This window comes from Labrus mixtus, chromosome 21 (genome assembly GCF_963584025.1).
Source record: "Labrus mixtus chromosome 21, fLabMix1.1, whole genome shotgun sequence".
NCBI lineage: Eukaryota > Metazoa > Chordata > Actinopteri > Labriformes > Labridae > Labrus > Labrus mixtus.
In genome coordinates this window covers 16,749,402-16,762,856 of record NC_083632.1, presented here as the reverse complement: position 1 = coordinate 16,762,856, position 13,455 = coordinate 16,749,402, and the positions used below count along the sequence as shown (strand labels likewise).

The window sequence follows — 13,455 nt, the reverse complement described above, 5'->3', positions numbered from 1 at the left end:
AATCATTTTTGTTATATCAATCTCTTTCGAGGAGACCCACAACAGTCTAAAAGTAAACACAAATATTTTGTTTCTTAAATAGATAAAGTTATAAAAGCACATACAGTCCCACCAAAAATATTCAGGAATGGGCAATGGCAGCTGAACATCAGTAACAGAAGGTGGACAAAACATAGCACATCCTTAGGGCCCCTACTGCATCATAGCTAGACTGTAAATATTAAGCGCACACATTTTCCGCTCCTCCTGGCCACCGTACTCTCAAAAAAAAAAGAAAAGAACTCATTCCAAGATGGCGCTGCGCACGGTCTGCGCTTCGGCATTGCGTACTGGTGCAGATTTAGGGGTCAACAATGCGAGGACAATTGCTACAACAGGTATTGTAATAATTTTGTCTAAGTATTTTGAGTTTTATATCTGTTAACTTTGCTGTAGGGCCTCAGCGCTGTCTGTACGGTGAGAAGGCATTCTGTAAAATAACACAGCAGACCTCCGTGTGTCATGCTCCTGTTTGGAAAACGACTTTCTGCCAAACTCAAAATAAATTATAACAATTATTCTGAATTATGTCATGCAGTAGATGAGAAAGGAAATATTTTCTGAAAAAAGATAGCTCAAGAATTGGAGGACGTTAAGTAATTGTGTGTGTGTGTGTGTGTGTGTGTGTGTGTGTGTGTGTGTGTGTGTGTGTGTGTGTGTCTGTGTCTGTGTCTGTGTCTGTGTCTGTCTGTCTGTGTGTGTGTCTCTGTCTGTCTTATTATGGCAGCAATCATACGATTATTATGACTGATATTGACACCTCAATTACTAAATATCTTTAGGCTACTCATTGATTTTACATCTACATCTCATTAATCGAACTTAAACACTCTTAACATAAAACATAAAACATAATATATTAATGTAAACAAATGTAAAAAATAAAGATAGTGGTGATGTGGCCTATAACAACAAACACTTTGATACATTGACCCCACATGACAAAACGTATCATTTAACCTCGATCATCTTGTTTTTCATGATTGTGGGAAGCCAAAATCAGTGACCACTGACAGTAAAATTATATAATATTTATTGTGTTTGTTGTAAATAAACATATAATTAAAAAGATTAAAGAGATAATAAATGATTGTATGGTATTTACAAGCTAACCTTTGGGGGTGTTTTCTGTACAACAGCATTCCTCTGCATTCGGAGGGCTCCTTTGGGTAAAATGCCAAATGAGGACGTTGATGTTGAAAACCTGGAATCAGTAGAGAAGTATCGCAGCTACACTCGTTACCTCAGACAAGCTAAAGAAGCGGATAACAAACCTGCCTGGTGGAAGACCTTCAGGAGCTACGTGGAAGCAGCTGATCCTGAGCATGGTGAGGAATGAAGGAGGAAGCTAGTGTTGGACGTGTTTTCCTGTGGCAGCGTGAATATTTCACAGCACAACAACAAAAAAAAATAATTGTTGAGTTCTCAGTTAACATGACTCGTGGTATTTTGCAGGTGCTGAGCGAGTGGACATTGGACTGTCATACTATCGACCCAGTAGGACCAAAGAAGTGAAGGAGAGGAAGCAGGTGGTGAAGCAAAACAAGAAGAACGTCGAGTTGGAGAGGGCCGCCCGTCTCTGCACTTGTAAGCTCTCGCATACATTCACCATCCTTCAATACTAAAGCTTTAATGTATAACTGAGTAAACCTTTCTATTTGTCTCACCAGTAAAGATCCCTCTTGAGCGCGTGCAGGACGCCTGGGAGAAAAGCAGCGGCCCGTTTCATATAAAGAGAGTAGCCGATCACTACGGAGTCTTCAGGGATCTATTCCCCATGTCCTGTTTCCTACCTCAAGTCCCACTCCGCGTCGGCTATGGCCAGGACAAAAGTTGTCAAGTGTATTATGGTAATCGGCTGACACCTACTGAGGTACGTTAAAGTACAGTCAAAGCTTTAATCTAGTGCCTTTTCTGCTCTGTAGCCACCTTCATATGTCTGCCTGAACTGTTTTCTAAACCTAGTCTCGGCTGCTCTTTTCTTCAGGCGGCGTCCGTCCCTCAGATCAGCTTTGATGCAGAGGAGGGCTCCATGTGGACTCTTCTGCTCACTTGTCCAGGTTAGCATCAACTTTAATAAGTAGCTCCGAATCCCTGGATTGTAATTACCAGAGATTCTCTGAACTGTCTTTAAGAAAGGAGGCAACACAGATGTCTAAATGAATCATCAGCCGGTATGGACTGAAAGAAATCTTCTTATCTTTCACAGATGAGCATCTTCTGGATAATGAGGCTGAATACATTCACTGGCTAGTGTGAGTACTTCTACTTAAGGTTTTGTTGGCCAAAGTGCTCTCACAGGGGAGGTGTGAAAAAAGAGGACAATTTTAAGCTTTACATCATGGCATATTCTGCAATACGACTTGGTTTCTGTTCATGTTTCGACTTATTGCGGGCCACTTCTTTGAGTATAATAATTTGTCACAACATGTTGTGATAATGACAGAAGCCTGAAGAAACAAAATGAGTCTTAAGTTCAACTTCAAAATACGGTTTTGACAGTAAATAGAAGCTCTTCGTTGGGTCTGCAAGCTGCTAATGTCATCCCAGCTTGTTTCTGGGAGCTGGTTTGTTTTTCCTTCCCTCGTGTGTAGTTCACATGCAAGTCAGAGACGGCAGACAAACTGACGTCTCTACTTCTGCTGTGCAGTAGGCTGTATGAAGCAGAGTGGGATTTTCTGAAACAAAACTACCTAGGTGAATGAAGAGGGAAAGACTTGAAGAGGTCATAAAGCTCCAGCAACACTTGTAGAATGGATGACCCTGATGAAGGCCACAAGCCAAAACGTGTCTGTCTAACTTGATACTAAAACTGATCATCATACTACAAGTGTTTTTGGAGCTTTTTGACCTCTAGTAGACTGCACGATCTATCCATATCAAGTAAAAGTTTGCAAAATGTATCGATTATGATGCAGCTTTTATTGTTACCGCACTTCTACTATTATCACTTATTTAACCCTCCATAGTTAACATAACCGTAGATTTCTTGAGTCTTACCCACTACAGCCTGTAACCACCTGTGTGTGTCCGTCTGTAGAGGAAACATACCTGGAGGAGCAGTGCAGGCCGGAGAGGAGCTGTGTCACTACCTGCCCCCCATTCCTGCCAAAGGGACCGGCTTCCACCGCTACATATACGTCCTCTTCAAGCAGGAGGGACGCATCGACTTCCAGGAGGACGCCAGACCATTGCCATGGTGAGCAATACACTCACCGCACGGACGAGAAGATGATGTCATTGATTTAAACTTCTCCTTACACTACTGCAAAACACAAGTGCTGCTAGAGCCATGGAGTAGGGGGAAAGCGGGTCACATGATATGGGTGGGGATATTGTTTTAATTTAACTCACCTGTTCACATTTTAGTCCCAGAGGAAGAGAGAGGGTGAGCTGGGTCGCTATTGTTTTTGTTGACCACTATTGTTTTTGGCTCACTCTGACTACTTTGATTTTGAGTTAATGTTTGTCATCATAAGTCAACTATCTTTTAATTTTTCAAAAAGTCCCTTCAAGTGCTCTGTAATAGTTCTAACTCACTTGGACTGTTGTCCAACCACTCAAGCTTAACTTGAGTACCCTTAGCTTAGCTCTTACATTGCTGCATATCAACCCTGTCATTAGCATATGAAAAAATGAAAACACATTGCAGATAAAGGGACATTTCATGTAATAAAGCCAAGTCATATGAGTTCAAGTGTCATCAGAAGTGGTTGTAAAATGTGTCAACTTAATTACAAACAAAGTCACTTAGCTTATGTTGCCTCTCCTCCCAGCCACTCTCTGGCGGATCGTACATTCAAGACTGTGGATTTCTACAGAAAACACCAGGACAACATGACACCTGCAGGCCTGGCCTTCTTTCAGAGCCAGTGGGACTTATCAGTCACCAACACCTTCCACGACACACTCGGTGAGTCACTCACACTGATGCTCACTGACCCTGCTCTACTGAGAATGTATTCAAACAAATTTAAAAAATACAATGTTTTCATGACGTGCACTTCCAGACATGTATCTTGCCTAGATTGTAGGACAAAATATTCTGTGTGACAGTCTGTATTTTAATAATAAAGCCTGAGTGTTGTTTTCATTCTCTGCAGACATGAGGGAGCCGGTGTTTGAGTTCATCCGGCCTCCAGTGTACCACCCTCCACAGGTCAAGTACCCTCATGGACAGCCGCTACGCTACCTGGACAGATACAGAGGTGGAAAGGAGCACACCTTTGGAATCTATTGATCATGAAACACATTCAAAGAGCTCCACATCGGAAATTGTGTTTGCTGTATTTATGTAAAAACCAATAAAGCATTTTTAGTACTCGCATCAATTGATGCTGAAGGTTTGAAAGTCTGTCTTGTAGTAAGCATGATATTTAAAAAAACTTTGTATTCAAAAGATGGGTGAAGGTGAAGTCAGAAGCTGCTGTTCTGGAGTGACCTCCAACCTTCTTTGTCCGTTGTACCTGGACATCACCACTTATGACCTCAGGTACTCATTTAAACTGACATGAAATGAACACACTAAACATACTTAAAACCTTTTTTATATATATTTAATGTAAATGTTACGCAGGATTAGCCTTTTAGTGCCACAGTAAGGGGGAAGAAAATCTGAGATTTTGAGATTAAAGTCATGAATTTATGAGAATAAACTTGTAAGAGAAGAAAGCTGTTCTCAAAATATCCTATTAGTTTAGTTGGGGCTTTACTTACACAGATATCGAACTACACATTCAGCATCACATGGTCATTAGTAGCCTATCAGGATCCTGAGAAGATACTGCAACAAACGGGGCTTTTTTGAAAAAAAAACCTGTTATGATTTGCAGGAAATTGACTTTTTGTGCCATAGGAAATAAATGGCTCTGAGGTTTCCCCTTCATTTTTGTGCAGGCAGACGTCCCCTGTTTTAATACAACCTTTCAGAATAATACTTTTAACCATAGCCTAATTTAAATCCATTTACAAATTTTATATCGTAAATTAGTGACTTTGTTCTCGTAAATTTATAAATTGAATCCGTAATGTTAATTGTGGGCACTACATGCCCCAGAAATAATGTGAAGAAGTGTTTAGAAACATCTCCAGATCTTTTAGGAAGTCATTTTTGGGTATGGGTAGTTATACCCACATCACATACAGTAGGTGCAGGCCAGTTCAAGCAGCAGACTGAGGAAGAAGTTAAACCTGCACTCAAAAGCCACAAAAAGTGTCAAAACTCGCTCTAATAAAGGTTTTGGGATATGGAATCCCTATTGAGGTTGTGTATGTTGGTATTAAAGAGTATTGTATCTGTGTAAAATATGGTTGCATGTAAGAGAAGTATAGAAAAGTGATGCCTTCCTTTAAGTAGAACCTTCCAGTTACTGTCTTTAGAAAACAATAAGTTAGCCTAATTTGTCAATATTTGTCCAGGGTGGTATTCCTGCGCACCGTGTACTTTTTATTTCCAAACTTTATGTTTGACATTTTATGATGGAGATTTAGGGCCACGTTAAAGAATGTTCTTATTTTTTATGAAAAGGAATCTGTAAAATCTGCATTTTTTTTAAACCACTAGATGTCACAGTTTTTGTTTTTGCAGAAACACATGGAAAGCACCTGAAGCGTTATAAGGCTCCCAGCCTTCACTTCTTGTAAGCACATAGAGGTTGGTGACCTCACATCAATCTTTGCAGAGATTTGACCTCAAATTGTGTCTGAGTAGATGCAAGGCTGCCCATGAGAGGGGACGAAGGGGAAAGCTGTCTGTGCCCAGTCACATGGGGAGGGCCCATGGAGGTTTGCAAAAAAACATGGTCTATCCTAATTTTAAGCAACGATGACCACATTTTATTTTACAATGAAATACTCACCATGACCTCTAAAAGCAACAAAAACACACACTTATGTATTGCATTAGTGTACACCAATGTGTTGCTGACTAAAACTTATTTTAGTCAGCTCTAAAGGCTGACGGGAGCCAGGCAGAGGGAGCTAATGTTAGCCAGGAGGCTAGCGCTAACAGTACTGATCCAATGTTCACATGTTGATTTGAATCATAGCCTGGGAGGGCTGATTCACTGGGCCTTTCAGGGAACCAACCATGTCTGCAGGCGGGCTTCAGTAAAAAAAGATGTAAAAAAGCAGCACAATAGCAAAAAAGAAAACAAAAACAGATAAAGCAGCCTAAATTGTTTTCAAGCTGAGGTTGTTATTAAATATTTGTATCATGATTCATTTTATACACTGGTGGATTGGATAAGAATATTTTATATCTCGGTCCAAGCAGTGTAATATTTTTTTGTTGTTGTCCTTTCGATTACTTTTCCTAATGAATCCATCTCATTTCAGCCTCAATAAAAAAAAAAAACCTAATGGTTAATAAAAAGGGATCTGTATTTAATTTGAGGAACAATTTCCCTTGAAGCTTAAGAGACACATATTGCTGCCAATTTTAGGTCAGTAATGGACAATTGTTTACATGCATGCAACTAAGTTGTAAATGGTATAGTGCTTTTCTAGTCTTCTGACTACTCAAAGCACTTTTACAGGGCATGTCACACCTACACATTCATACACATTCACACACTGATGGCAGCGGTTACTATGTAGTGAGACCATTAGAAGTAACTAATCCCATTCATACGTCGCAGATGAAGCAGCGGGAGCAATTCGGGGTTGAGTGTCTTGCCCAAGGACATATTGGACATGTGGCTGGTGATCGAACCCTCGACCTTCCGGTTGAGAAACGACCACTCTACCAACTGAGCCACAGCCACCCCTACAAACACTAGTTGCTGTATAGAATTAAAAACGAATATTTATCAGGAATATAACATCCACTGCTCTAGTAATGTTGGGGTTGGCTGGTCTGCCTTCCTTGTATACATAATTGGTCATTCATTTTCAAAAGGCTTTACACCTTTTAAATAAGAGTTTAATACAAAATATAAAGTAAAAAATAAAGACGAATAAAGCATATTGTCACAGTAAAAGAGTGGAATCTCACCTAGTCCTGTGTGTGTGTGTGTGTGTGTGTGTGTGTGTGTGTGTGTGTGTGTGTGTGTGTGTGTGTGTGTGTGTGTGTAAGAGAGAGAGAGAAAGAGAGGAGAGAGAGAGAGTTACAATTACAGCTGATTGGCAACAGCTGTACCACTTGCTTGATGAGCTTTATAAAGTCAAGCACGTCCAACAGGTATCATTTTCTCTTGGTGATTGAAGCAATGGGAGTTGTTTGGGTTTTTCATTTTTGTGTCCTGACTGTTTGGCTTGCCAAAGGTATTTATATTTCTTCTTTTGTATGTTGTGCCTTCAAGTATCACATCCATTTGATTAATACTAAATTCATTGTCTTTAGGTTCTTGTTGGCTAGCTACTGACACAAAAGAAAGACGGAGTAATGGTAAGGAGAACAAAGTAACAGGTGATGATATCAGTGACTAAATCTTAAGTGAGTTACTTTCTGATCATCTTTTTGTGCGACAGATCAGCTCTCCATAAAGAAGGCCCTTGAACGTTTCCAGTTAAAGGAGATTGCGTTGGAGAAACATGCTGAAGAAGGTTAACAATTTCTATTGTATTTCTTTGTGTATTTGATGTGGAAGTCCAGTAACATTGGTGCTGTAACATTTAACCATGGTCCCACATTCACTGCTCTTAACTTGCAACACCTTCCAGTATTTACACAGGCTTTTAGTCTGTGTAAAAACAGGAAATTAGAAGTTTAAAGAGCCATTTTTAAATATTTTGTCTGGTGTTTTATCTACTCTCACGATGCCAAACCACCTCATTGAAACTTAACTGGCCATGCATTACAATATTTTGGAGGAAGTCGCCTGTTTGATAACACACGTTATCGGGTTTGTGGAGAATCTTATTAAATGTGAATCGACATGTTCTTAAACTTTGCTGCTCCCCTTGAGTTCCAGTAGTTAACGTCCTCCTCACTCATTTACTTCCTGTATGTGGTAACCAGCCACATGTATTTTGCTGAAGTTGCTAACCTCATGTATACTTTTGCTGTTGCCCGAAACTTAAAAGAGCACGTTTAAAGATGTTCACAGCTTGCACTCTAAACCTGGTGGAGAAATTTGGGTTAGTTTATTAGGAGAAAAAGAATAGATTCAATTGTAACTGAAGTTTGGTGTAAGAGAGAAAATCTGACTTTGAGATTTATCACCCAGCCCTAGTCACTGGCAGTTTTGTCAGAAAATAACTATTTCATTTCCATCTTGTTCTTCACTTTCAGTACAACGGGAAACCAATGAAGTGGAAACTCAGGAGAAGTTTGAGATCAAGGGAAATAATCTTCAGCTGGAACAGCAGAAGTGGATTGACGGACCCAACATCAAAGGCGACACCAACATGACGTGGGGCGACAGCAACACCAACATGACGTGGGGTGACAGCAACACCAACATGACGTGGTACGACAGCAACCCCAACTTCAACGAGACGTGGTACGACAGCAACCCTAACACCAACGAGACGTGGAACGACAGCAACCCCAACTTCAACATGACGTCAGGCGAAAGCAACCCCAACATGGAGAGAAAATTTAAGTAAACTTGAGGGTTCTAGACCAGATAAGTAAGGCTGGCCAGAAGAGACGTGTCTCAAAGAACTTTTTGGAGATTCCAAACCTTAAGTCAACCTTGTCAAAATCAGGATCTGAATTGGTCTATTGAGACTCATTCAAGTAGGGAATAGGTTGTGGGATCTATGTAAGAGTTCATTTGCATCACAGATGTTTCTGCATTTACCTGCTATGTCTTTTTAAATAAAATGGTTAAATTGTATATTCTGCTGCCTCAGATTTTATTTCAAAAGATATTACACTGCCAACAGCTCTGGTCCCTCATTAATAACCTGTTACTTTTGACTGGTGTAGCATTCTGGGTGATGTGTAACTTTCAATCCAGTCAACTTGGATAAGGTGCAAGGCTACTTGTCATAAGGGGCTACCTTAGCATAAGAGTCTACAGGTACTTAATATCTATTTTTTTTTTTTTAAAAACAATGATCCAAAAGCATTTGAGTCACAGTATAATTAAGCACCTTGGGACTTGACTGACTGCACTGCTAGTCACACACAAACTCAATTTCCTAGTAATGAATTTAGACAGGCAGATTGCTCCAGCTGAAATTATGTATGTAACTATTTTTTTTGGATTAAGACTTGTTAAACCAAAGACGACTCCACTGGGCATACTGGAGTAGAATTTGTCCCCATTCCAGCATCAGCCAAAAGATACATTGACTGTTGTGATTTGGACCCTCTGTTACAATTGAAAAGATTGTACTCATGGAACATTACTCCCAGTGGGCATTGCGATTCCTCTTCAGTCTAAGATGTCCTCTACACCACTAAAAATGTTTTAAAGGAACAGCGAATCTCCACTATGGAACACAAAGTTAAACTTCGGGGATATCAACCTATCCATTTATTGTTAATCAATTTCACCTGCTTTGGTGTGAATGAAAGTAACTGGTGCAATAGAGAGTAAAAATCAAGGCAACCCAAGGAATTGGGTTTTGCATGTGGTGGTTGCAGACAATTGCTCTCTCCTTACCCTTCCTGACTGATTATTCTCTAGTTTTGTGTTCTGCTGGTGTCCTTATTACTGGTAGCATTAGGTGGTAACTGCAGCCCTATCAGGTTGCACAGGAAGTCCAGATCCCCACAGGGTGGCTTATTAATACATGTGATCACAAGAAGGTTTACGGTCTCCCAGCACATTCTCAGTAAGATAGAGATCCCCAAGTACAGCATCTGTTGACTCATCAGGGTCAGACATGCCCAGATGCTGAAATATACACAATGAAGATGAAATTCACGCAAAGGCTGTGATTTCAATTTGTTACTTAGATTTCCGGTGTGGTTTTGAATCCAGCCCTCAATGGGTTGATGACTTGTATTTTCTCTGTAACCTTATATTTTTCTCAACAAATTATAAAATGTACATCAGCAAAGATTTTCAATTCGACTGATTTCTTCATCGAGATCTGATGTATGGTACATTAGTGTTCCCTAAATTTTTTTAAGCAGCGTACAACCACATGGCAGCTATGAATTGTGTAATACTCTTAGTTTATCTATTGCAGCAAAATAAATACAAAGCTTGTTTGAAATTCTCACTGCATTACAACAGAACATGTTTTTGGGGAACCAGATAGTGACAATAAATGAATGGTCATGATATATTTACAACTAAACTTCATATTTTTAAAAGGGAGAGGGGACTGACTATGAAAAATATATAAATTAGGAGGCTTGGTATTGAATGTGGAGCACACAGCATGTATACCAAAGCTCAAAGAACTTGACATAATTGGTTGGGAACATTTCATTTTTTTCACGACCTCAGAAAAAAGGGTAGTTATACCCACATCACTTACAGTAGGTGCAGGCCAGTTCAAGCAGCAGACTGAGGAAGAAGTTAAGCCCGCACTCTTGCTCAAAAGCCACAAAAAGTGTCAACATTTTCTGAAGAAGACCTCAAAGTTTTCTTTCTTGTATCTTCAATCTTCATTTTCTTTACAATCCACATTATAAGTAAGCAAAATCTCTGCCACAACAGCTGTGCTGGGGGTAGTGTTGGAACATGGACACCAATAACTACCACAGCTATAGGACATCTACAGTATAGGGGAAAAAAAAAATCAAATATTTTGGGAAACTTGTGTTTCGCTCTAATAAAGGTTTTGGGATATGGAATCCCTATTGAGGTTGTGTATGTTGGTATTAAAGAGTATTGTATCTGTGTAAAATATGGTTGCATGTAAGAGAAGTATAGAAAAGTGATGCCTTCCTTTAAGTAGAACCTTCCAGTTACTGTCTTTAGAAAACAATAAGTTAGCCTAATTTGTCAATATTTGTCCAGGGTGGTATTCCTGCACACCGTGTACTTTTTATTTCCAAACTTTATGTTTGACATTTTATGATGGAGATTTAGGGCCACGTTAAAGAATGTTCTTATTTTTTATGAAAGGGAATCTGTAAAATCTGCATTTTTTTTAAACCAACAAAATATCAAATTTTTCGCGAGACCTGATGACCGTGGAAAGTGGCCGCAAAGAGGAGGAACAATAAAAAGAAGAAGAATAATCGCTAGGGTTTCAAGAGGGTCCTCGCACGGTTCGTGCTCGGGCCCTAATACAGCATATTGTCACAGTAAAAGAGTGTGTGTGTGTGTGTGAGAGAAAGGGAGAGAGAAAGAGAGGAGAGAGAGAGAGTTACAATTACAGCTGATTGGCAACAGCTGTACCACTTGCTTGATGAGCTTTATAAAGTCAAACACGTCCAACAGGTATCATTTTCTCTTGGTGATTGAAGCAATGGGAGTTGTTTGGGTTTTTCATTTTTGTGTCCTGACTGTTTGGCTTGCCAAAGGTATTCATATTTCTTCTTTTGTATGTTGTGCCTTCAAGTATCACATCCATTTGATTAATACTAAAGTCATTGTCTTTAGGTTCTTGTTGGCTAGCTACTGACACAAAAGAAAGACGGAGTAATGGTAAGGAGAACAAATTAACAGGTGATGATATCAGTGACTAAATCTTAAGTGAGTTACTTTCTGATCATCTTTTTGTGCGACAGATCAGCTCTCCATAAAGAAGGCCCTTGAACGTTTCCAGTTAAAGGAGATTGCGTTGGAGCAACGTGCTGATGAAGGTCAACAATTTCTATTGTATTTCTTTGTCTATTTGATGTGGAAGTCCTGTAACATTGGTGCTGTAACATTTAACCATGGTCCCACATTCACTGCTCTTAACTTGCAACACCTTCCAGTATTTACACAGGCTTTTAGTCTGTGTAAAAACAGGAAATTAGAAGTTCAAAGAGCCTTTTTTAATATTTTGTCTGGTGTTTTATCTACTCTCACGATGCCAAACCACCTCATTGAAACTTAATTGGCCATGCATTACAATATTTTGGAGGAAGTCGCCTGTTTGATAACACACGTTATCGGGTTTGTGGAGAATCTTATTAAATGTGAATCGACATGTTCTTAAACTTTGCTGCTCCCCTTGAGTTCCAGTAGTTAACGTCCTCCTCACTCATTTACTTCCTGTATGTGGTAACCAGCCACATGTATTTTGCTGAAGTTGCTAACCTCATGTATACTTTTGCTGTTGCCAGAAACTTAAAAGAGCACGTTTAAAGATGTTCACAGCTTGCACTCTAAACCTGGTGGAGAAATTTGGGTTAGTTTATTAGGAGAAAAAGAATAGATTAAATTGTAACTGAAGTTTGGTGTAAAAGAGAAAATCTGACTTTGAGATTTATCACCCAGCCCTAGTCACTGGCAGTTTTGTCAGAAAATAACTATTTCATTTCCATCTTGTTCTTCACTTTCAGTACAACTGGAAACCAATGAAGTGGAAACTCAGGCTGTAGCTCGCCATGTGCGGCTTCAGAAGAAGCTCGAGACAAGTCCCAACCAGCTCAAGACCAAGGGAAATAATCTTCAGCTGGAACAGCAGAAGTGGAGTGACGGACCCAACATCAAAGGCGACAGCAACACCAACGAGACGTGGGGCGACAGCAACACCAACATGACGTGGGGCGACAGCAACCCCAACCCCAACTTCAACGAGACGTGGGGCGACAGCAACCCCAACCCCAACTTCAACGAGACGTGGGGCGACAGCAACCCCAACCCCAACTTCAACGAGACGTGGGGCGACAGCAACCCCAACTTCAACGAGACGTGGGGCGACAGCAACCCCAACTTCAACGAGACGTGGGGCGACAGCAACCCCAACTTCAACGAGACGTGGGGCGACAGCAACCCCAACTTCAACGAGACGTGGAACGACAGCAACCCCAACTTCAACATGACGTCAGGCGAAAGCAACCCCAACATGGAGAGAAAATTTAAGTAAACTTGAGGGTTCTAGACCAGATAAGTAAGGCTGGCCAGAAGAGACGTGTCTCAAAGAACTTTTTGGAGATTCCAAACCTTAAGTCAACCTTGTCAAAATCAGGATCTGAATTGGTCTATTGAGACTCATTCAAGTAGGGAATAGGTTGTGGGATCTATGTAAGAGTTCATTTGCATCACAGATGTTTCTGCATTTACCTGCTATGTCTTTTTAAATAAAATGGTTAAATTGTATATTCTGCTGCCTCAGATTTTATTTCAAGATGAGTTATTACACTGCCAACAGCTCTGGTCCCTTATTAATAACCTGTTACTTTTGACTGGTGTAGCATTCTGGGTGATGTGTAACTTTCAATCCAGTCAACTTGGATAAGGTGCAAGGCTACTTGTCATAAGGGGCTACCTTAGCATAAGAGTCTACAGGTACTTAATATCTTTTCATTTTATTTTTTATAAAAACAATTATCCAAACGCATTTATGAGTCACAGTATAATTAAGCACCTTGGGACTTGACTGACTGCACTGCTAGTCACACACAAACTC

The 13,455-nt window shown here is 40.1% G+C and overlaps 1 protein-coding gene and 1 long non-coding RNA gene across 2 annotated transcripts; both read left to right on the top strand.

The window, feature by feature from the left end:
- Window positions 1-221: 221 nt before the first annotated feature.
- On the top strand, window positions 222-4,370 carry mrpl38 (mitochondrial ribosomal protein L38). The gene is made up of 9 exons (XM_061027799.1): window positions 222-377; window positions 1,179-1,367; window positions 1,495-1,626; window positions 1,710-1,912; window positions 2,027-2,099; window positions 2,249-2,294; window positions 3,080-3,238; window positions 3,816-3,952; window positions 4,143-4,370. Exons 1-9 carry the CDS (start codon window positions 293-295, stop codon window positions 4,277-4,279), a joined length of 1,161 nt encoding a protein of 386 aa, XP_060883782.1. The 5' UTR covers window positions 222-292; the 3' UTR covers window positions 4,280-4,370.
- A 6,950-nt stretch (window positions 4,371-11,320) lies between these two features.
- Window positions 11,321-12,581, top strand: LOC132955498 (uncharacterized). The gene is made up of 3 exons (XR_009665932.1): window positions 11,321-11,416; window positions 11,496-11,698; window positions 12,386-12,581. It is a non-coding gene; the product is annotated as an uncharacterized LOC132955498 (long non-coding RNA).
- Window positions 12,582-13,455: the final 874 nt, after the last annotated feature.

What these genes read in the sequence shown, in the direction of transcription:
- mrpl38 (XM_061027799.1), top strand. Translation starts at nt 293, where the DNA reads ATGGCGCTGCGCACGGTCTGCGCTTCGGCATTGCGTACTGGTGCAGAT. An exon ending in GAGGACAATTGCTACAACAG is followed by an intron (nt 378 to 1,178) that starts GTATTGTAATAA and finishes TCTGTACAACAG; the next exon opens with CATTCCTCTGCATTCGGAGG. An exon ending in GGCCGCCCGTCTCTGCACTT is followed by an intron (nt 1,627 to 1,709) that starts GTAAGCTCTCGC and finishes TTGTCTCACCAG; the next exon opens with TAAAGATCCCTCTTGAGCGC.